Source organism: Equus asinus, chromosome X (genome assembly GCF_041296235.1).
Source record: "Equus asinus isolate D_3611 breed Donkey chromosome X, EquAss-T2T_v2, whole genome shotgun sequence".
Classification (NCBI taxonomy): domain Eukaryota; kingdom Metazoa; phylum Chordata; class Mammalia; order Perissodactyla; family Equidae; genus Equus; species Equus asinus.
In genome coordinates this window covers 13280713-13305787 of record NC_091820.1, presented here as the reverse complement: position 1 = coordinate 13305787, position 25075 = coordinate 13280713, and the positions used below count along the sequence as shown (strand labels likewise).

Here is a 25075-nt window from a genome sequence, read left to right as displayed (position 1 = left end):
CCAAGCTTCTTCCATCTGGTGGCTCTCCCATCCCTTAGGACCTCAGAGCCCTCTGCTGAACCCTCTGCACACAGCCAGCAGAGCGGAAAAGAAAGAAACTGCAAAGGATTGTGTAGGAGCGTTTATATGCCCATCCTAGAGTGAAGCAACTATCCCTCCTACATTCCACTGGACAGAACTCAGTCACATGGTCCTACCTAAGTGCAAGGGAGGCTGGGAAATGTAGTCTAGCTATGTGCCTAGTTGGAAAAAGCAAAGAGTTAGTGAACACCTTAGGCATTCTCAGCCATGGTCTGCCCAGATCTATCATCTCCTCTCTTCTGCTAGCTGTTCCATGCTTGATGTCTGACTACAATAAGCAGAAGACAAAGCTCTGGACATGTCATTATGGGAGAAGATACAGACAGTCCCAGAAAGTGAGGAGATGGGTGTCTGCACTCAGCATCACTTCCACGATGGCACACATCCTCAGCCAGGCCTCCCCTGCCATCAGTAGAAGTCCACTCCTGCCCCCAAAAGCATGAGGGCATAATGGCAGCCAGAGGCTAAATTGTTCTTGCAGTGCTCCATGACATGAGTTAGGCCAGCCAAGCCAGAAAGCAGGGTGGCATTCTTTTCACCACACATCCAGTTGACTGGAATATTTACATTGGTTGAGGAGCCACAGGGGCTGGATTTTATCCATCTTTACACCTATTTCCTTTACCCAAGCCCCCTGATAATAATAATGATAAAAAAACAACAAAATTAGTAGCATCAATGGCACACATGTATTAGCCCTTACTATGTATTCTGTGCACATGCTACACACTGCTGGCACTACCCACGGATTGATTCACTTAATCTTCACAACAATCCTATGTGGTGAGTAATAGTAGCATCCTATTTCGCAGATAAGGAAACTAAGGAACAGAGACTAAGAATTTGTCCATGGTCGCACAACTGGTAAGTGGCAGAATTGAGAGAATCAAAGGCCAACATAAACTTTTACTACAAGGGCGACAGGGATTATGAATGCAGCCTGTGATCTGACAAAGTCCCAGTCTCTCAGGGAGCAAACCTTGAACCTAAGCTTCCAAAGTGCAGGGCTTGATCCAACCAAGCTGACCAGCCACAGAAAAGCATCCAGAGCGACATGGAAAGAAAACAAGCACAAGGTGAGAAGTAAAGGAGGGTGTCTCTTTGGTTTTTTGTTTTGTGAATTTTCCTTCTCACTCAACAGCCATTAAAACCTTTGAATTGACAAATCAGTCAAGAAAACCCAAAAAGGCTTCAAATTTACAATGACAAGCTAATACTCTTAATAGCCTGCCCTACTCATTGTCTTTACTCAAATATATCTGTAAGTGAATCCCGTTTCTCACTATCACTTCCCATCCTATCACCAGCCTGAGATTCGCTGGTCTTAGGATATGGGGCAAAGGGTTAAAATAAAGCCACACAAGCAGCAACCTTATGCAATATATTTTTCTGCATGCAATTGGATTAGTTTTAATTAACAAAGGCTAAAACTTTGCCAGATAAGCACTAGTGACATCTGATACCTGAGCAGAGTTCCAACATCTCTTCTCTCACACCGAAGGCATTTAACCCAAGTGAGACTCTTAGTAAACCTTCCAGTGCATCCTTTCCTGTGTCTCTTTTTGGCTTGTCCACTTAACCCAACATTGCCCCAAACTTTGAAGCATCCATCTCTCCTGTTTATGAAGCAGAAAGCCCCATGACTTCTCACATGGAAAAGGATTTCTGTGGTATTCAATCACACTGCGCTTTGCCCCCCTCAAAGTTAACCTCTAGACTCAAACCCTCAACGAACATGCGCCATCTTGCGATTGAAGTACTTCATGGGTGAGGAGAGGGCTGACTGAGGCAGCAGAACTCTGACACAAAATTAAAAAGGAAAATACAGCTTTACTCACATTATTAAAATATAAATACAGGCTCGAGGAACAGAGTCCAGATGCACGCTGGAGAGAAACATAAATATTGATATTATAGTCGAATGAACATTATGTCTCACTGGCTGTCATCTTTCCTCATAGCTACTAGCTCTTCCCTTCCCTAGATGTCTAGTATTAGAAATCAAGAGTAGCTGAACTCTAGAATAGGGCTTCTTAATTCACAAATCTAAATGCACTTAGATAGAATAATCAGAAATCAAATTTTAAAGAACTTTCTTCGTCCTCCATCCAGGCTTCAAGCATCAGCATAATCTAAAAACACAGTTACAAATCAGTATTCCCTGCTACTCAGAAATTTGCCTAAGAGCAACAAATTCATTTCGTGTGTGTGTCTTTTTTTAACGTTATTCTATCTTTATCTTAGAAAAACTCCTACTTCTAAATTACTCCTGGGACCTCTAAGGCCAGATTCTTATACTTGTCCCCGACTGGGTCCTCTAAAGCTCAGCACCAAGATGTCATAAACAGCCCAGCACCATCGGACCAACAGTGAGGAAACTCCACCACTCCAATTTGTCTTGGAAATCTTAACATGGAATCACTAGTTCTTAGTCAGATGCTACTGGAGAACCCAGAAGTTCCTGTGGAATCATTTTCTTTCTTCCATGCCCATATTCACACAACATCCCGGTAGGGCACCAGAGTTTAAATGGTCTCTTTCTTAACAAGGGGTGTGGGTTACACAAGTGAATATAGTTGTTACAACTCATCAAACTACACACCTGAGATCTATACATTTCACTGTATAGAAATTATACCTTTATTTTTAAAAGAATATCATTTAGAACACCTTTTAAATTTTTCCAAGACAGCAAAATCAGATTAATCAACAAGACTCTAGGAAGAGTGCCTACTTCCTCAACATTCAGAAGTGGCTTTACAAAACACATTAGACGTATGTGAGAATTTGCTTTTGCTCCTCCTAGAAAGAGCACAATACACTGTAGCATGGTTTACTTTGGAGCAAGTCTGGTAGAGTAAGAGGGGAGGAGGACTTTCCTTCCCTTCTCAATTTTACGCCCTTCTGTATGGGTTGAATTGTCTAGCCTTAAACATGAAACAAAAAATGTCAACAGCTCTTAAGTTGGATCCCATCACCTCTCATTACTTCCACCAAACCACCGCTGTCTCTCACCAGGATAATTGCAATAGCCTCCTGCTTGGTCTCCCTGCTTCTACGCCTGCCTCTCCCAGTCTCTTCTTGACACAATAGCCCTTTTAAACTCTAAGTCAACCATGTTACTCCTGGGCTTAAAACCTTCCAGTGAGTTCCCACTCCACTCAGAGTAAAAGGCAAAGTCCTCACAATGACCTACTAGACCCTACATGAACTGCCCTCCACTCCACCTACCTGGCCTCCTCTCCTCCCACTCTCCTCCTTGCTCACTCCACATCTACCACACTGGCCTCCTTGCCATCCCTCTATCACACCAGGCATTCTCTCACCATAGGGCCTTTGCACTAGCTCTGGTTCCCTCTGCTGGAACACTCTTCCTCCACTTATCTATATCATTAACCTCCCCACCTCTTTCCAATCTTCACTCAAATGGCAACCCTACTCCAATCCCCTGGATGCCCTTATCCTGCTCTAGTTTATTTTTGCCCTTAACTTACCACCTCCTAACATGTTCTGTAATCTCCTTAAATGCATTATGTTTGTTGTTTATGGTCTGTCTCTCTCCACTGTAAGCTCTTTGTAACTTTTTGTTCACTGATGAAACTCAAGTGCCTAGAAGAGTACCTGGCATATAATAAATGAATGAATCTGTATGATAAGATCATTGGTCAATTTTTTTTATTTCTATGCTTCTCTGCATAACAAAAAGAGGCCACAAGGAACATGGAAGTCTTAATAGTCATTTGATCACGCAGAGGGACGTAGCATTGCTTGGTCAGCTGTCTCTTTCCCTCGACCAAGAATTTCACAGATTCAGGCACAGGTTTTCACCTACTTGAGAAAAATTAATACATGCCTCCCACTCTGCATGATCCAATTATGGTACCAATAAAACAACAGCCAATAATTACCAGTGGCTCACCATGTGCCAGGCACAGTTCTCAGTGCCTGTACACCTTGACTCCTTCAGTCCTGTCAACAACCTGATGCAGTAGATACTGTTTTTATCTCATCAATCCCATAATAGATGAACAAAAAGAAATATTAATAAATTGTACAAAGTCACACAGCTTTGAAGGGGTGGAGCCAGGATTTGAACATATGTGGTCTGACTTCAGAGTCCACACTCTTAAACACATATTCCCTTGCTTCTCAACTAGATAACCCAGACCCTTGCCAACCTTACTCAAACTGAGCCTAAGCAAACTCTGATGGTCATGTATTCCAAACCTTTCCTTAAAGAAGAGAGAACAAGGACATAAGTTTCTTACCAGGTATCCTAAAAGAAAGGAAGAAACAAGTACTCTGATTCTCCACCTTTTACAAACCAGGCACTTTGGAGTCAGAGAAATGGACTCTAGGACCCAGAGAGTCCCCTTGCAGTCCAACGTTACAGTCTTTCTATGGTGAAAACACCAAAGCTGACTCTCCAAAATAAACTCTTTATCCATTACATACAAGAAAATTCAAATGGCCCCTCTGATGGCTGTAAGTGAGTCCAGTTTGAGCCAGACTAACCTCATTTCCCTTTTGAGTAGGGTTATTAGACTGGGAGATCAAAGGAATGCTGCAGACATATGGTATCTTGATTTCAGCAAACCATTTGACGATTGCTCATGATGACAGATCTTGTGGACAAGGTGGAGAAATGTGGTTTGAATGGGAAGGTGGGGGGAGAATTCGTGGCTGCTGCAACAATGGTACCCAAGGAATGCTGATGAATAGACATCAACTTGGAGGGACATGGCTAGTACTGCCTGCCAATGGTCTCTGGCCTTGAGTCCGTGTGAACAATAATTTTATCAAAGATGTGAGTGATGGGCTAGAATCATGTTTATGATGTCTGCAGAGAGCAAAATGCTGTGGGCAGTAGCTGACACACTGAGTCAAGATTTTAAAACATCACCACTGATTGGAAATGAAAGAGCAAAGCAAGCAAGATTCAATTTAACTGAGACAATGAGGGAGTCCTGTGAAATTTAAGTTCAAAATACCAACTGCACAAAATGGAACAGTGGAAACTTCATGTAAAAGAACTGCCACTATAAAGGAAAGGAGTTTGTTGGGCCATAAGAGCAACAATGCACCAACAGTGTCATGCAATGGTTAAAACAAGGGCCACCATAGTCCTAGTGGGGGCATTCATATGAAGAAAGAAATGGATCCATTTGTGCTCTGCACTTGTGGCAGGGGGCTACCAGCATGGGAGAGGATAGGAAGCTTGGCATTAAGAGGGCTGGTTGAAGGAACTAAAGTTGTTTTACCTGGGAGGAAGAAAGCTTAAAAGAGACCATAACAGTAACCTCTGGACACTTAAACGATGTTCTGGATAAGAGATTATAAGCAGTTTCCACTTGGCTCCAGGCACTAGAATTAGGACTAAAAGGCTGGCATTACAAAAATACAGATTTAGTCTCAGCATAGATAAGGATTGTTTCAGAATGGGAACTATCTAGCAATAAAGTTGGGGTTGGGCCGGCCACTTCCCACTCCCAGGAGTCCCAAAGGGTATGGAAACCAAATGAGCTGCCATTTGGGACATCTTTTTTTTAAAAAAGTCCCATCCTGGGTGGGAAGTTGGATTCGATGGGCACTAAGATCTTTTCCAACTCTAAGATCACAAGATTCTCTAATTCTTGTTAAATTCATCTTATTCTTGGTTAATTTCACTTGGAAGGACTTAGATACTTCATCATTAAGTAATTTTTCAGCATATGGATGCCCAGGTCCTCAGATTTCTGTTTCAGTACACCCAAACTTTCTCATGTTTATTAGTGGGTTGAGAGATGGACACTAACGTCAGAAACAAAAACTGATCGTGCCTGTCTTAGTCATTCACAAAGAAAAGCTAGACAGGATCTCTGCCCTTTGTGGACTTGCAATCTGGTAGGAGGGCTCTCTAAAACCTTGCTTCAACAAATTTAGACCTTAGAATGAGAGCCTTACATTCAGAAACCATTTCCACCTCATTAGCTTTTATTTTCATTTATTATCAAGATATGATTCATGATGAATTCTTAATGCAAAAAGAACTTTCAGGAATTTTTATGATTGATGTTTTGTTCCAGGAATACTCTTCCCACGATTTTTTAATAGCGTGTCCCACAAAATCTTGTGTTTCACGATTTTTAACAGAGTAAATAGAAATTAAACTGAATAGTCAAAATAAAATTCCAACTATGTTTAAATTGTCTTTGTCCCTAAAATGTCAAAGCATGATAATGAAGTCAATGAATCCTTAAGACTTTGGGGCTAACATGGTACAACAGGAGAGATTTCATAAGTCATTGCAATTTAAAGGTATTGCCCACTAAAGGTAGTCTAGAAGCTCTAAGACTGAAGATGTTTCTGAGAGCTTATGTGGAATTTACACCTTCCTGACTGCATTGTGTGGAAAAGGCCTCCACAGACAGGAAGAAAGAAATCTTTATTGTTACCATCTTAGCAATAACAGTCCAACAGAATCTCAAGGATTTCCTAGGTAAAGTTGTTCAGTAGTTTTGATTTAAAAGCCCAGTACAGTAGAACAAGAAAAGTCTAGAAAGTAATGTGTTGCTCATACCGCTTATGAGGAAATTACAACCATGAATTATTAACCTTTGGAAGATTGCTTTCTTCTCAGTTGTTCTGTGATAGGTTTAAAAGCAGCTTTCAATGGAGCTGTTAGAATCTCATAATGCCACAGAGAAACTTGCTGAGAAGAGACAGGAGGAAAAGAAACCTAACCATAGTTTCAAAAAATCCCAAAAAACATATTAACCAGACTGCAAAGGGTGTTTATGAGTGGTAGAATGAACAGAATGAGGAGAAAAAGGATCAGCCTTCCAAAGGCAGAATGAACCCTTGATTAGCGTTACCATACCAACCCAAAATGATCAATTCACCCAATGTGTTACTTCCTAGCTTCTTTCTAGGTTTAGCAGTTTCTGTGTCTGCTCTGGCTGAAATCATGCTTCTCAAATAGGGAGTTTGGATCTCCTGGGACCGTCTCTGATCCCATTCCACAGGACGATAAACAGTATTCTTGAAGGCTGGCCGATGGAACATTGAGGAATGTTGAGTTCCTTGAGTTCTTTCCGTGCCCTTTCTCACCCCTGAAGCACTGAAGATCTCCTCTAAAGGGTAGGAAGTTATTTCCAGACCCGCCACAGAGTGTCTGGGAGGGGCCAGGCATGTGGCTAATATAATAATCCTGGGGAAAATAGTTTAAGGAAAAAGGGTGAGAAACATCACCTCTACCATACTCCTAGCCCTATGTCTTTGCCCTCACCATTCAAATATTAAACAATTTTTTGGTCTGGGTCCCCCCAGGCCCTATGAGTATGAGTACAAGTTCAAGAGCAAGTAGTTTATGTGGGAGGTGTCCTCAGGAACCACCCATAGGTGAGTGAGAAAGTGAGACAGGGAAAGGAAGGCAGAGAATACACAGTGTGTTATCAAATAAGCCACCACGGTGGGCAACTGGAGCTCAATCCTACTGGAGAACCCTGGGGAGGGATGGCGTAGAACATGTGCCAGAGTTCTCTCATCCAAGGAGCAAGGAAGCTGGGGAATTCATCCACCAGCACCATGTCCATCATTGGTTGAGTGCTGCCTCAGGGGCATTCACTCACTGGCACTTCTGGCTTTCCCTATGTGCAAGACCAAGCATGGTCCCTTAGCCAGGAAAAAAGCCCTAGGCAGAGTCACAAGAATTTGCAAAAGGCACCCTTCAGCATGAGACCCAACACTGTTTGCTGTTCAGAATGAGAAAAGCTAAGATAAAGGTTAGCACAGAGTTCTAGAAAACTTGTAGATGGGGAGTGATGGGCAAGGAATCAGGTTGTACTTCACAGAGGAGACGATGTGTCAGCTGAGTATCAACGAATAAGTAGGAATTAGCCAGTGAAATGCTCCAGAAGGAAACAGTAGTTTACACATAGGCATGAAGAATGAGAAAGCCTGGCAAGTTGGGAAACTCCAAGTAGTTCAGTATGACTGGATTGGGGTGGAAGGTGGAAAAGGCAGGGAGGGACAATGGGTAGAAGAGCGAGAGATAAAGCTTGTAGAGTGGACAGAAGGATATAGAGAAGGGCTTTGGTTTTAATATAGTAACGCCCCTGGATTTGTGCGGCAATGTACAGAAGAAAAGTCTAGTGCTTAGGAACATAGCTTGTGGACTCGGATTCGGATCCTAATTCTAGGCCCCAGCATTCTCTAGCTGTTGCTACCTGGAGCAAGTTGCTAACTCTCAGTAAAGTGGGAAAATAATAGTATCTCTCTCATAGAGTTACTGTGAAAATTAAATAAGGTAATTCACATAAAGATCTTAGCACAGGGCCTGACATATAACTCAATAAATGCTAAAATCAATCCACTCGGTAGATGACAAGGGTGTCACTGCAGTGTAATGGGGAAATGATGGTCTCTTCAGTAAGTGGCAATGGATCAACTGTGCATCCATATGGAAAAAAATTAATATTGACCCCTACCTCACATCATTGGCAAAAATTGAAAAAAAAAATCAATTCCATACAAATCATACATCTAAATGAAAAAAGAAAAACAAAAATTTCTAGGACATAGGAGAATATCTTTATGACCTTGGAATCAGTGAAGAATTTGTTTAAGAGCAAATAGAACAGAACACAAAAAAACACTAACCATAAAGAAAATAATTGATAGGGCCAACCAGGTGGCACAGTGGTTAAGTTCACACGTTCTGCTTCTCAGCGGCCCAGGGTTCACTGGTTCGGATCCCGGGTGCAGACATGGCACCACTTGGTGAGCCATGCTGTGGTAGGCATCCCACATATAAAATAGAGGAAGATGGGCATGAATGTTAGCTCAGGGCCAGTCTTCCTCAGCAAAAAGAGGAGAATTGGCAGTAAAGCTTAGGGCTAATCTTCCTCAAAAAAAAATAATAATAATTGATAAACCGGACTACATAAAAATAAGAACTTCTGCTAATTAAAAGATAACACTAAGGGAGTGAAAAGGCAAGCTACAGAGTGAGAGAAGGTATTTGCAATACCTATAGCTCACATCCACAATATATAAAGAACTCCTACAAGACAATAAAAAAAGGTACAAAGAACCTTATTGAAAAATGCGCAAAGGCCTTGAAAATTACCTTTAAGTGAATATCCAAATGGTGAAAAATATATATAAAAAGGTGCACAGTCTCACAAGCCATCAGAAGAATGCAAATTAAAACCACAATGAGATTTTTACTACCCACCCACCAGAGTAACTACAATTTAAAAGACAATACCAGTGTTGGTGAGGATATGGAGCAACCAGAACTTTCATACACCTCTGGGAGTATAAATTGGTACAACCAGTTTAGAAAACTATTACACAGTAGCTACTAAGCCAAACATATCCATCCCCTTTGATCCAGCAATTCCACTTTTAGATATATACCAAGCAGCTGTGTATACATAAGCTCATCAAAAGGCATGTAGAAAAATGTTTGTAGTAATTGCCCTGAACTGGAAACAACCCAAATGTCCATCATCAGACACATGAATCAACAAATTGTGGTATATGCACACAATGGAATTTTATTCAGCAACAAGAACAATCTACTGTATGTGCAACAACATGGAAGAATCTTATGAACATAATATTGGGTGAACAATGCTAGACACTAAAAAGTATATACTATATGACTCCACTTATATAAACTTCAAAAACAGGAAAATCTCATTGATGGAGGTGGAAGTCAGAATAGTGGTGATCTTTAGGGATCTGGACAGTGACTGGTAAAGGGCCTGAAGGGGATGTTTCAAGATACAGTAATGTTTTATTTCTTGATCTGGGTGATGGTTACATGAGTTGCCCACTTTGTGAAAAATAACCAAGCTGTACATCTATGGTCTGTGCACTTTTCTGTAAGATTGTTAAACTTTAATATAAAACTTACTGTAAAACTCAGTAACTAAATATAATCAACAGCAACCAAAAAGCCAACAGCATTAAAACGTCTAAGGATGAACAGCTTGGGGTCCAGGCCCATGAAGTAATTCCAAAGTCTCAGGTTTTAGTGACTGAAAAGCTGGTCTTACTTCAAGTTTATGACCATAAATCTCAGAAGGCTCTCAACACAGCCAGGTAATCCCCCTACACTTCCTTACTGCATCCATGTTCCCTCCCTGAGACAACATTAACACCTTGCCTTCTCTCCTCATATTACCAACACCCTCTCAGCTGATGACCTCACTGTGTACTTCACAGAGAAAATAGATGTAACCGTATAAGAACACCCCACCCCACCACCATCAGTTCACCTGCCCACCTGCCCCTGCCCATATCCTCCATCTTCTCTCCAGTTCCCAAGGACGAAAGGGTGCTCTGATCCCCTCCCCTCTCAGCTTCTCAAGGACTTCCATAATTATCCAATTCTTTGTCTAGCATCATCAATTCCCCCCTCTCCGGAGAATCTAAATGTGCCTAAATACCAACGCATTTTAAGGAAATCTCCCTTGACCCTGTATTCCATTCCAGCCATGGCTCCATTTCTCCACTCCCCTTCAGAGCAAAACTCCTTACAGGAGTCGTCTGTGGTTGCTATCTCCTCTTCCACTCCTCCTGTGCTCTCTTCATCCCCTCTTATTTGGCCTTCATCTCCACCCCTCCACTTAAATGGCGCCTATCAGGGCCACTACTTGCTTACAAGTTACAAACTCAATGGTCTCATCTCAGTGTTCATCTTACTCTCAGAAGCATTTGACCACACTGACTTCTCCATTCTTGAAACATCAGGAGAAGATGTTCCTTTCAACTTTCAAAGTTGGACTGCCCTAGGCTAAGTCCTGGCTCCCTTTTCTTTACTATCTACATTGTCCCTAACTCCAAAGCTTCACCTACCATCTCTACCCTTATGTCTCACATTTACATCTCCAGCCTGCACCTCTCTCTTGAGTTCTGATCTCACACATCTAATTGTCTAAGACACAGAAGGCATCTCAAGTTAACGTGGCACAAATAGAAAACTATTGATTTCATCTCTCTACAATACAATAAAATATCCACTCTTCCACTAGCCTTACCCATTCCTGGAAATGGTATCACCTTCTATGGGTTGTTTAAGCCAAAAAACCTAGGAGTTTTCCATAACTTTTTCCTCTCATACCCTGTACCCAATCCAATTAGTAAGTCCCGTCAATTCTATTTCCAAAATGAATTCAGAATCTGACCATTTTTCACTGTCTCCATAGCTACCTCCCTAATCCTAGCCACCATCACCAGTCACACTGTCTAACTGGTCTACCAGCCTCCAGACTTGCCTCCAGAGTGACTTCACTAAAGTGTATGTCAGATCATGTCACTGCTGCAAAAACCACCCCAGCCTGTCTCAGGGCAACAGGAAGCAGCTGTCCAAGGATGAAACAGCATGCAGACCATATGGGGAATGATTATCTGGGCGGGAAGGCTATACGGGGGATATGGAGGCACCCAGACACCTTCAAAGGGAAGAAAAGGGAATGTGGGTCACTTTTAGGCTTACTTTCCCTTTGAAACTCCCCTTGGCCTTGAGCAATGCTAAAGGGAGATGCATAATGTAGTAGATGCCCCTGGTGCTCCATCCATAGCCCCTCTGCCTTCCCCAGAGGACCCCTGCAGACATTCCTGTACACACCACAGCCTCTTTGCGTCTCTCCACCTGGCCCCAGGAGCATGCTGAGCCCACACTTGGGGAAAGCCCCAGGAGCCAGGGAGTTCATGCTCCAGGTGCTACTTTCCATCAGGGAAGGGTGGAAGTTAGTGGATAAATACTCCAGCTTCCTGACCCCTCAGTAGAACACTTCCGAGGTGTGTGCTGGATCGAATCAGTTGCCCACGGTGGTAACCAGCTCACAACACGCATGAGCTTTCCCCCCTTCCCTGTGCCACTTCTCCACTCCCTCCCTGTGCTTCCCAGGATCCCCTGTCCAATAAACTACCTGCACGGAAATCCTTGTCTCTGCCTTCCCATGTTGGGAAACCAAAATTAAAACACATAATACTGTGCTTTTTCTCCCAAAGGTAATGCCTTTCATGACATCGAATGAGAAGAATGCCATGCTCAATTTACATGGACAACAGAAGAGAGAGGTCTGGACATGAAGTGTGGCGATAATGTCTTAGAAAATTTTTAAATAATAGGAAATTTAAAGTCCATCCCTAGGTATTATATTAGCCCCATTTTTATTTACTTATTTATTCATGTATAAATACGCATAGAGTATAGATTCATCAACTTGTATGTACACACTAAAAATCCTCTTTTTTTCTCCATTAACCATTTATTTGTACTCCAAACAGTTAAAAGGACTTGAAAGGACTGCGTTAAATTCCGGGTACATAACTGTCCACTGCTGCTTCTAAAGAAAGAGGGGAGAAGGGGATACATTCTACTGCAGAACTGGTTTCACTTGTATGAAATCTAATTTAAGGAGCAGTGTGTCACACACACACACACACACACACACACACACACACACACACGGGAAATGCATGCACCACTCAACAGTCTGCAAAACTTCCCTCCAGTTCTTTTGAAGTGAAATCACCACTCACCCCAACCGCACTCCCCAGATATCAGCGCTGTTGAAAGTGAAGGGCCTGTCCCCGCTGTGTGGTTTGGGGTAAAAAGGAGGCAGGATTAAAGCGCTCATTTCAAGTCCCAAAAGTAAAATACGACTTGGCCTACGGCAGTCCTAATTCTTTCCAGAACTCATCCCCGGAATTGCCCTTTTAAACAACTAGTCATTAACCCATCTCTGGGTCTTTTATAGCTGCGAAAACCGATCGCGCACATCATTTATTCATTACGCTTATTATTATTGTTATTGCAGAAAAGCAGCGAATTCCCGGGGCGGTGTTCAAAGGGTTTGTGTGTGTGTGTGTGGGGGGGGGGGGGGCCTGTGGAAAATGTGCGAGCGGGGAGGGTTGGGGAGGAGGCTGGGCTGGGTTGCAGGGCAGAGGTGCCCGGAAATCCCCGGGGAAGGATGCCGCGAGAGCGCCCCCGCCCCGCGCGCTCCGCGGCCACCGCACACCGGCGCAGCTGCTGCAGCAACCAGGGAAGCTTCTTATGTAAGTCAGGGCCGCTGACATCACCTTCGCCTCGAGCGTCGCAGCCGGACTAGGCGCCAAAGGATCGGCGCGCCAGCCTGGTACCCCCGCCCACCGTCAGGTCGTTCCTAAAAGATTCCGCCACCACCAGATTTGGCGGACCGTGCGCCAGGGGACACTCCTGAGCGCCTTTCAGAGGGCAGATGACACAGAATGACATTTATTGGGAGCCCTAGGGTGTCGCAAGAGTGAAGTTAACGGTCAGCAAAGATGCCTGGGGTCGTCCACACGCGGGTGGATCTGTGTGACAGTACACGGTAGAGGGGAGGCCCTCGGGATTCTCGGAGGGCAGATGACACAGACAGCCATTTAGTAGGAACCCCGTGCTGTTCAGGGCAGAAAAGATGCCCCGGGTCTCATCCATCTCCCCAGGGCCCGGGACACTCCTCCCTCCACACCGCCCCTCTGGGCCACAATGTTGGAGCAGAGCGCTTCAGTTCACTCCAGGAGGCGAGCGGCACCGCACTACGTCGCACACGAGTGCAAGGCACAAGTTCGGGGCTGGATGCAGCACCTGAGGTCACAGTAAAAGTGACAAAACCACCACAGCGTTGCAGAAGCCCCCAAAGGACACTCACTACTCCTTGAGACTCCCAAATATGCATGGAGGGACTATAGGGCTCGGGACTAGGCTGCTGGAAACCACCGAAGTTGCACCACCACCACCACCCCCCGCCCCGCCCGCCGGGAAGGAACAAGGAAGGCGAACTCCGAAGGCGAATGACAGAACCCTCTGCCTCCTGTGTCCCCATAAACGCTCCCTCTCAGCCTGCAGCTGCCTGCGAGTTCCAAGGCCGCCCCTTTAACTTTCTCCCGTCCGCGTCTGCAACCCTACATCGCAGTCCAGCCGGAACTCTTAACTCTTAGCACCTGGAGGGCTGGGTTGGGTCCCAGGAGAGGGAGGGATTGGGAGGCAAGAATAAGGTGCAAGCTGCAGCGGGCGCGGCGCCGCGGGGCTGGGATTGCGGCGACCGGGGAGGGCGCGAGGGTGCGGCGTAGGAGCGGAGCGCCAGGCGGGTGGACGGCGCGGGTACTCACGCACTGCCTCCTGCTTGGGGTCCAGCGTGCCGAGGACGCGCTGCACGCCGCCAAGCTTGCCCTGCAGCGCCCAGACGCGGCGGTGGGTGAGCTGGATGTCGCTCTCGAGCTCCTGGAAGAGGCTGCACGCGTGCCGGGCCACGTCCGAGAGCTGCCGGAGGACGCGGGCCAGCGCGGCGTTGCTGACTGCGCACAGGTCCAGCATGAGCAGCACGGCCGCGGCCGCCGCCGAGGACGCCTCGCCAGCCGTGGACGCCGCCTCCGGGACCCCCGCCGGGCTCTCCTCGCCTGCCGCGGGCGCCTCTCCGTGCGGCGGCTGCGCCTGGTCTGCAGCCGTGGGCAGCGGCGGCGGCGGCCCGGGAGGCGCGGGGGGCGCGCGAGGAGGATCCTCCGGCCCCGGCGCCACGGCCTCGTCCCGTCGGCCGGGCGGCTGCAGGGGCGGCGGCGGCTCATTGGTGCCTCCGTTCGCGTCCTCCACCGGGCCGGGCGCCGGGCGCCGCTGACGGCACAGCCACTGCGGCTCCACGATCCGCTTGGCGAAAGGCATCCCGCGCAGCCGGGCCGCGACTTTCTGGTCTCCTCAAAGCGCCCCTTGCGAGTGGTGAAGCGGGCGCGCCCACCTGGGCGGAGAAGGGGCAGGAGCCGGGCAAAGGCGCGATCGGGCAGTCCGGATACGCAGGGGGCTCCTCCGCTCACCTGGCCTCCTCCTTTTCCACGCCCTCTCCCTAGCAAATCAGTCCAGCCGGTCCTCCTCCCGGTGCACCGTTCCCTGGGGAGGATGACAAGCGCGGGGCACAGAAATCTCGGGGTGCGCCTGGGCTCTCCTCACTTGCTTCCAACCCGGGTCGGCTGGCTCAGCTCCATCATTCCTGCGCTCGCCGCCGCCGCCGCCCTGGCCGCTGCCGCCGCCACCGCCTCTATAAATGGGCGTGTGTGTGTGTGTGTGTGTGTGTGTCTGGGTGGGTGGGTGTGAGTGTGTGCGCGCGCCTCAGTTTGAAAGTACCCCGGCGCAGGCCTCTCCCCGCGCGCCCCTCGGCCGCTCCGGGGAGCGATTGCGCCCGGGATCTCTCTCCCTCTCTGGGCGGGGAGGAGGTTTCGGAAAGGCGCTTTGAAAACCCGGAGAGAGGAATCCGCCTCCAGCCCGGGCTCAGGAGGCGGCGCGGGGGCGGCGGAGCGGACGCAGGGCGGGGGGAGGCCTGGGCGAGGGGGCGCAGCGCCCTGTGCGGCCGCTGGGAGTCACTGGTGGCCTCGCCACTCAGGGCGCATTCCGACGCAAAGACACTTCCTCGCATCCAAGGAGTTAGGATTGAGACTGTCAGCGTGGTGGAGGCGGGGAGTCCTCAAGTTGAGGTTGGAGCTGTGGGTAGCGAACGCAGAGGCAGGAGGGTGGAGTATTGGGGATCCAGCAGATTTGGCGTGTCGGAGCAAGTTGCCTAGCCGAATTCCAGCTCTGAGCAAGTCCTTCGGGAAGGGAAAACTGGGTTGCCCTTCGAAGTGCCCGGGGCTGTGAGCGCAGTAAACTGGGCAGGGTGACGCGGCATGGGCGCATCCGCGTGCGGCCAGAGTGGCCAGGGTGCTGTTTCTACCCTTCCCGGGCATCACTCCAGCCGCCTGCGCTGGGCTGGGTCTCTATAGAATATCATGAATGAGACCCAAACCACCAATGAGCAAAACCCCCAGAAAACTGCTTGCAAACCTCCTTGACACGTTAGGTGAGATAAGCCAGATTACCTGCCTGTCACTCTTCTCTACAGATCATACACAGGGATTTTAAAGTTCTCCATCAGAGAGACGATGATTCACAGAAGAAAGGAAAGTTTTCCCCTTCAGTTAACTGAAAGGTATAATTTCTAAAAAGGCATGTATTTCGATTGCAGCAATCTGCAGGCTGGATGCTGTCAGCCTAAAACCTAAAGAAGAGTTTGGGAAATGTTAATAAAATACATGCTTTCATCCCTCCAAAAAGAATACTGTAAAAATATTTCTGATTTTAAAGCCACAAGCCAGATCTTGGGAATGCAGCCTTCATTTCATGTGTCTAAAGAGAACATGGAAAAAATATGTTTTATGGCAACTATAAAGTCCTCCAGACCTGCGGTGGGGTCTCCTCTCCTCTCTCCCCCCTTTTAGCAGGAGCCTGCACGGGGCCCCACAGTCAACCCTTTGGATTGGCCCACACTCTGGTTATAAAGGCTTCAACAGACCCTTCTCTTATTCTACCTAAAAAAATAACACTTTTGGCGAAGGAATGCCCTTGTTCATAAAAGATCCAGGCTGGGGACTTGGGGGTAAAGGGTCATGATGTCTGCAAGGTACATATAAATGGTTCAGTAACAACAAGAAGAATGATAGTAATAATGTATATGTACAAAGATAAAAAAGAAAATATGGCAAAATGTGCAAAATAGTGAGTCCAGGTAAAGAGTGTATTGGGATTCGTTGTAAATTTCTTGAAACTTTAAATTTGGTTTTGTTTCCAAATAAAAAGTGAAGAAAAGAACACTTTGGAAAGGGGTCTTTTAGGAGTTGTTCTTTAGCTCACAAATCTAAAAAGCTTAGAGCGGGCTGTTTTCAAATTTAGCTTGACTTTTTAATGTGTTCAAAATTCTGAACATGAGTTCTGCTAGATAGCCAAGCCACACACTCCTCCCTAAACATATTGAGACATAAAGAACAAGGAGGGGTATTAAAGGCATCCAGCTAGCAAGCCTTGGGGGGGTGAGTCTGCCCTGCCTCTCACTGGCCTCACCAAGCATTATCCTATTAATAGCATTCAAGGGGCCAGTAGAGTGGGCCCGGCTGAACACTGACATGGACAATGAATGGTGTTGGGCTCTAACTCCTAAGGGGATCTTCAGATTATTGGCGAGTTCCTTCCGGGGGCCCGAGTGTCCCTATCCACCCAGAGAGGTGATTGAAGGGTAGGGCAGAAAAGTCCGATGGGAGGAGGAGTCCTCCTCCAGGCCCAGGAAGGGGAGGATTCCAGGGGGTCATTGAGTTCAAGAACAGGCTAGCTACCTTTGGGGTCTGCCCCAAAGTGGTCAGCAGAGACTCAAGTCAAGATTTCAAAATGATTCAAAGCACAGTTCAACTACACAAAAACAAATACACTTTTTGTCATCTCCTGGGCTCCTAATCATGTGCTAATAAAGCCATTTGGCTCAAAATAAAAAGCTTTGGTTTTGGCTTTTGATCTCTGTGTTCTCACTGCCCCCCCCATCCCCCACTTTTGGTATTTGAAGGAGGCTCTCCTTCAAATGAAACTAATACAAATAAAAATATTCATTGATATGGTTGTTGATGTTTGCTTGGTCCACTGTACAGTATGAATAAAGGCACCTTTAGAAAAGTGATTGTTAGACATCCGTAACACCATCTAAATAAAACCGTGTGCTAGCTATGCAAGGGCAGCTTCAAGACAACCTCCTGGACTCGCTGTACCCCTTCCAGCTTCAAGCTCCTCCTATGTGGCTTATCCTACACACACCCCCCCCCATACCCCTGCACACATAGTTCTTGGTTTGGCTCCAACTTTATAGAACTGAAATACTGAAATCAATAAAAGTGTAATAACCATATGTAATCATGATGGGATGTATGAATATTCTTAATGCCGACGAGTTTTCAACACATCCAGGAGCTGTGCCTTTCTTATTCAAATCCCCAATTATACCATTTTCCCATTTTCCCACAAAAAGCTCTGATGAAATCAAGGTTGATATCTGAAGCCAGATTCTTACACCTACTTATGTGTGTGTTGATCTCTCCTGATCACGTACTCCCCCTAACCCATGTACACATATTTATTACCATGAGCTTGTCGCCAGAAAGGAAAGGCAGCATTTAAAAATGGCCCCATTGCCTAATCCCTAGCAGTTATTCATGCAGCTCAAGGGCCAGCACAAGTTCCCCCTAAACCCTAATGTTCAATCAGTATAAACCTTATGCCATTGTGAAATGAATGAAATATCCTGTCTGTGTCACCACGCCCCACAGTTACACTCCTGTCTGCTGCAGCCCAGTAGGAACAAGGTCTTTGTCCAAGGAAAGAACCGGCGTTGGGAGCCGTAAGGCACCTCCACCCTCAGCCTGGCTAGCCTCCTGCTTCCACAGAACTGTAGTCACTTTTCCTGTAGAAACTTACAAGCAACAAAGCAGAGATCCCTGAAAGATTCTTCACCAAAAATGTTCCATTTGAAATATTCCAGCATTGATGCTACACCATCACTATTTATACTTGAAAAATATTTATTTTCTCTAAGAAATTCCAGGAGATACATGGGCTTGTTAGCATAATCATGTAATTATAGTGACTGAAGTCTCCCTTCGTCCACCCAATTGCACCCATTCCTCAACCACTTTAATTCCCTCCTAAAGGCCCTACCACTAAGTAAAAAGCTGGTAAATAAAAAATACTTTCATTTAATTTTATTAGGAAGAATTATGAGCATTCCATCCCAATCCAAGTTACCCAAACCATTTCCAGAAAAATATGTCAAGTTTACCTAAGTAAAAAGCAACAATTTGAAAGTAAATTAATATGGTTTGTCCATAAAATGTACTGGAGGTGCATTATACATGCCAAAGGAGGAAGAGCAGATTTGAGAGTGGATAGTGATGGCTGGAGAAGGAGGGAGAAGCTGTCATATTGGAGAGTCATATGGTTCACATTCAAGCAGAAAACTTTTTGGAGCTCGTGGTTATCCTATACTCAAACTGCACCCACAAATAAAGTTATAGCACAGAATAACACCTTTAGGCAAAATAAAGACTAAAGATGAAAGAGCCTTGAAACAGATGGGAAGAAGGCATACACACAGCCAGCAGGAGGATTACAGAAGATGTTACTCGCCCCATTCTCCCCCACATCAGGAGGCCACCACCTTCACGCTCCCCAATAGCTTCTCTCAACTTTTATGTTAGTTGCTGAGCTCTGAGATTCACCAACTCCTTCTCTCCTTTAGCTTTGCTGGTTCATGGGAGGAAGCCAGCAGCCCACAGTTGCATGTCATCGTGTCAGAAGGAGCATGCACTCCCAGATCCACGGTTCACAGCATAAACATTATGTCCAAAGCCTTCATGGCTTAGTTTTTGAAACTCAAAAGTCCAAGTTTTTCCAGTTCAAGAACCTTAAATTTGGCTTTGTCTACCTGTGTTCCCAGGAAACACCAGAAGAAAAAAAATTTATTAATATAACAAAATACGAAGCAGCCACCATACACGTAAGTACAGGTACATGCATATCAACAACTATCATGTGTATAGTTTTAAGGGGAAAAAAAACTATATACCACTACTGAAGGTTTTCCTTTGTTTTAGTTTGTGCTTTTCTTCCTCAAAAATCCCTTTTTAGTCTATCAAGTATGAAGGACAGGAGTTTCTCTGTGCATTTTACTGACAGGGAAACATGAGCAGAAAAGAAAAAAAATAATACTATTACACGGTTTTCCCCAAATGCCAAACGCCGTGAATCTAAAGACTGTTCCAACCAGCCTTTTTATCTTCCCTGCAAAGCACTGTTGATTACTCACATTGTTTCCAATGGGAGAAGTTTTGACTTCTTTCTTATCTTCAAACATCCTAGCCTCACATTTTACAACTGAATATAATTTTAAACACGCCAAATCTGGATCTAGTCAGAACTGCAAATACATCAAAATAACTGACAGAGTTAAAGCAGATGGTGATAGCAAACGAGGGAGTTTCATTCAGGTCTTCGATCCTCTGGTTATGCAACAAACATTCACCTGAAGCTTTATTTACTGAGTGCAAACATTTATTGGGTGCTCAGGCCTCTGTTAGCTGCCAGGGATATAAAAGGGAAGAAGACATAAGCATTGTTCTCAAAGGGTGGAGTCTAGTAGGGTAGATAGAGATGTAAACAAATAATGGTAGTACACCACCAGCAAGCTACAACAGAGATAAGAATTAAGCGCTACTCAGAATCCCAGAGCCATTAACATTGTCTGGGGGGAATACAGACTGGAGCCGGGAGTCTAAAAGCAACACAGCCTTCAGGGTTGTTTCTTGCAGCTTAGAAACAGAAAGGCTAAAGCTGAGAGGAAGCATCGCCACATGCTCAAAAGCAAAACAGAGTGGCGAAAATCGAGACACCCTCCAACCAGCTGCAAGAGAAGATATGCTTTTGACTAGAATCATTAAATGGCATTCCCAACAAGTCTTTAAAAACTCCTGAAAACCAACTGGTAGAAGAAAGAATGTGGAAATTATGTTGCCTTTTTTTTTTTAAGCTGACTCGTAATTTACACTCTTTGGCAAGGCTCAGTTTATAAAGAGGAAGTGGATTTTTAATATATTTCCTATAAAGAAAAGTCTTCAATTGGGTAAGATGCACCGTAGTCTCTAGAGCCCGTGGTGCTAATAAAGCAGAACAGCCATTCCCCAAGGGTTCATGGGCTCCCTCCTGCCCCTCCTTGTTTCAACTGTTCAGAATTTGCTCTCCAAGCGCCCTTCTGTGATGAAAACACCCAGCGCTGGCCTTGACCTAGAGGAAGTGCCTTTGACTGTGGTGGTTCTGAAATAAATCAGCTCTTTTTGAGAGGAACTTGAGGGAGTAAAATCTACAAGTCACATTATCAGTCTGGGATTGAGTCCTTGTGAACAGCAGAGGCAGCAAACTTCAAACTTTATCAAGATTGTAGTGCTCATTAAGGAAGTGAAATTGAGCCAGATTTGAAGGAAAGCGCTGTAGTAATTACAGAGTTATGAAAATTTAAAAGCTATGCGCCTGGGCACGCAGAGAGCAACGTGTTTCCTTTGGGTTCAGAGACACTGCAATTACAGGGCTTAAGGGGAGCAAAGCACCGAATTAGAACTCCCCATTAGTTTGATTAATCACTGATGTAAGTGCAGGCCCTGGAAATGGCTATGGCTCAGCCTGATTTGTGTCTCTTCCTAATCTCCCCCTCCCCTTTTCTCCCTCTATTTCCTTTACAAGATCAGGGGGCCAGGGAAGAGAACAAACCTTGTATTAACGATAAGAAATTGGGTGCAAGAAAGTTAAAACTTCCTGAAGCTTAATGATTTCCCTACATTAGTGTTGGCTTTGCCAAGAATTGTATAATAGCGTGTTCTTTCTTCTTCCCAGGCTGTTAAATCATAATGGTACAACAAAGACATGTTACTAAATCTAATAAGAAAACCAGAGAATACAGTATTTTATGTGGGTGTAGAACAAGTCAACATCCCCATAGGAAGCTCACTGAGATAATAATATACAATATTGCATTAGATGGGCTTTAACAAACAAAAAAACCCAATATGTAGCCAATTAGCAATAACAGGCAAGAGTCTGGTTCTTTGGAAAGAACTTTGCACCCTTCTGATCAACTTGACTAACAAATCTCCTTGCAGAAATGGTGTCTTGCCCTGGAAAATGATGCTGCTGGTATGAGGTAAGTATTTTGGGGTCGGGATATTTGACTCGGTGCCTCCACGTCAATACAACCAAAAAGTACAGCCAATTTTTTATGAATGGGGAACACAAAGGGACAAAAAGGTCAATGCACTAATTCAACCCCAGCGTGACCACTCAGAGAAAGAACTCTGTAAATGAAAATCCAGAACTCTTGGCACAAAGGCACTTTACTGGACGGGCCAGCCTTTAAATTGTGCGCGAGATGACCCTTGATGGGAACGGTGATTTTGTCAGCGGGAGATTTTTAAATAAAAAATGTCACTGAAATTTACTTACACGACCCTTTTCATATTTGTGCATGAACTATAGGGCTCTTGGGATCAAACGTGAGACAACCGACCAGCCATGCCTCTTAAATTATTTTTCCGGAGGTGTTTTCTTTCTCCACCTCAATTGTAAAGATCCAGGAATAACAGCCCAGTGCACAAAGTAGACAGTTTTATTTCTCATCCTGTCTCAATGGTCTCATAATGGGTTCAATAAGAGTCTGGAAATAATGAAAGCTTCTCCGTGGAGAAACACAAGACTCACCAAAAGGCACAATAGCACCTAGGAGTCTCCTATAGTAACGGCAACACTAGCAGAAACATTGCAGGAGCCTGAATTTCCTACTTAAGAGAAAAAGAAAAATTTAAAAGGTGACTGCCCTATACACTCACTAGGGTGCAGATGGAATGTCAGGCCACTAAGATGAAAATCAGCAGTTGTCCAAGAACTCTGTTGAACAAAAAGTGGTAAGCAAGTGCCTGGATTACAGGCTTATTTTGATCTGTTTTGAAATATGTTTAATTTCCTACTGACTTTGGGGAGAACTTCACCCCTGGTTGCTAGGAAAGTCATAATAAAAGGATAGGGAAAGTGAAAAAGAGGGGGAAAAAAGGATTTGAGTTTTTAAAATTATTTTCCATTTTTAAGTTCATTTTGCCTTTATCCGCCCTTGGGAGAGAGGGGATTCGTTTTTAACCACACATAGGCCTCGTGTAGTTCAGCTACAGTGGCAGACACTGTCATTTGCTTACCCACTATCTCTTTCTTCTTTTCTAGCAGGATCTCGGTTTTGTTCCAGGTGGCAATGGGTGCCAGCCAACGTGCTCACCACCCTAGACTTCCCCGCATTCAGGGCCGGCCAGATGATGCAGTTCTGGACAAAGACGTCTACGTGGACATCAGCTAGAGATTTCTAGGGATGCTTTTGCTTTCCTGATACAGGTGCTGCTCCTTCCTGTTTCTGTCTTCTTCTTTGGCCCTGGAGAATGGACTTGAGGCTGAGAGGGAAGGGCTGTCCTGTGATAGTGACATACATGAGGATGAAAGCCTTGTGCAAACGGATAAGGCTTCTGGAATATAAATGACAGGGCAGAGCGCTGCCCTAGACCAGAACTCCCCTCCCATCTCCAGATTTCTTGTATGGTGAGAAAACTAACCCCCTATTTGGGTCAGCTCCTATACATGCAGTTCTGACTGATAGGAGTACAATTCTTTACGAAGCAGTGCTCCAAAATTCAGAAGACCAGGGTTCTGGATCTTCCTCATTCATTCATTCCATAGATGTTATTCAACAAATACCTACTATGTGTCTGTGATTGTTCTAGGAACTAAGGAATCATCTGTGAGTTAAACAGAAAACCTGCCCTCATGGTGCTTACCTTCCAGTTAAACAATATGAAATAATCATCATTCAATAACAGTTTATGTACTCAAAAGGTGGTTTTAGTGGGTTCATATACTTAAAATAATAAAAAGAAACAATGTCTGTAGCAGATGATGTTGCTTTCCTTCCAGAATTCCTTCACCTGACTGGAGCACTCATCCCCGCACTACAGTGGATGTTGGCTGCTCACAGCTGCAACCTGCTCCCGAGGCATTCCTGTATCTCACTGGAGCCACCCAGGAGGTTGCATCCCCTGAGAAGGGCAGCCCATGCCCAATGACACAATGGTGTAGTGTGGAACACACTCTGTGCTGTTATTCACACTGCAGAGCTCTCTGTGGGCTCATGCTGAAGCTGCCTTCTCCTGAATCCACATCTTGCTTAGCGCCTTCCCCTGCCAACTCTGCTTCCCGCATACCTCACAGGTTCCTCCCGAGAGCTCTGCCTCACTACACTATCTGCACCAATCATTCCCCACTTCAGGTTCTGCTGATGGGAACCTGACCTAAGACCACGTCTGTCTCCATTTTTCTTTAATTAATGAAAAATATTTTTTCACTTCCCCTCTTTGTACAAAACATCTGAAAACTCCCTCATTTGAATTAAGGTTCGTAGAAATTAGAGGGGCTTAGTTATAACTCACACAGTTTATCATCATTCAACCAACTACCACTAGCCACCAGGTTGTTTGTGACTGGTATATCATCCTAATGGTTGGGTTTGTTTTTTGGTTTTTGCTTTTTGCTTTTGCTGGGGAACATTTGCCCTGAGCTAACATCCATGCCAATCTTCCTCTATTTTTTAGTATGTGGGCCGCCAGCACAGCATGGCTGCTGACAGAGTGCTGTAGATCTGTGCCCGGGAACTGAACCCAGGCTGCCGAAGTGGAGTGCACTGAACTTAACCAGTAGGCCACCAGGGCTGGCCCCTAATTGTTTTAACTAATAATAATAAATCATTTAATTTTCACCCTCAATTGACCACCGGATAAGAAAAGATGCATAAGGATTCTAAATATTGAAATACAAGTTCATGAGAAGCATAAAAACAAGAAAAATTATGATAATCTCCTCTAAATCAGTATTGAACTGATTCAAATCTTATACACATATCAGGATGCTGCTGGTATCTCAAAAACTAATGTTAAAGTGAGAATATCATGATGATTATATCCATTTTGTATTTGTATTTGCATTTATTGTGAATAAAGATTATCCACATGGTAATTTGTTATGCTCATAATTAATAGCACCAAAACTTTCCTCTCACATTATGTCTTAGCTCAGGCTGCCATAGCAAAATACTATAAACTGAGTGCCTTAAACAACAGACATTTATTTCTCACAGTTCTGGAGGCTGGAAGTCTGAGATTAGGGTGCCAGCACGGTGCTGGCTCTCTTCCTGGTTTGTAGATGGCTGCCTTCTCACTGTGTCCTCACAAGGCAGAGAGAGAAAAGACTCTGGTCTCTTCCTCTTCTTATATGAGGGCACTAATCCCATCATGGGGGCTCTACTCTCATGACCTCATCTAAACCTAATTACCTCCCAAAGGCCCCACTTCCAAATATCATCACATATTATTTTCTTAAAACCCAAAAATACATCATATATAAAAAGTATGAAATGAAAGAATTGTTAACATTGTCTCATGAAAATACTTTTTGTCTATTTTGGTGCCTGAACATAGATTTCCGTTTCCATTGGACTTTAATATACATTCAGTCTAAACTACAAACAAAATAACATGTCAATTTAAAATCAGTTTGTTGATA

General features: G+C 44.9%; 1 protein-coding gene and 1 long non-coding RNA gene across 3 annotated transcripts in view; one reads left to right on the top strand and one right to left on the bottom strand.

The window, feature by feature from the left end:
- The window catches only part of NHS (NHS actin remodeling regulator), a 335826-nt gene extending 319390 nt beyond the window's left edge, over window positions 1–16436 (bottom strand). Inside the window, exon 1 of one of the 2 annotated variants that reach the window (XM_070502399.1) lies at window positions 14215–16436. In XM_070502399.1, coding sequence (XP_070358500.1) covers window positions 14215–14761 — 547 coding nt within the window. In that variant the 5' untranslated portion in view covers window positions 14762–16436. The remainder of the gene's footprint in view (window positions 1–14214) is intronic. The other variant, XM_070502398.1, reaches the window with a different exon arrangement.
- Window positions 16437–22259: 5823 nt separating this feature from the next.
- On the top strand, window positions 22260–24503 carry LOC139042795 (uncharacterized). The gene is made up of 3 exons (XR_011499936.1): window positions 22260–22386; window positions 22697–22861; window positions 23435–24503. It is a non-coding gene; the product is annotated as an uncharacterized lncRNA (long non-coding RNA).
- Window positions 24504–25075: the final 572 nt, after the last annotated feature.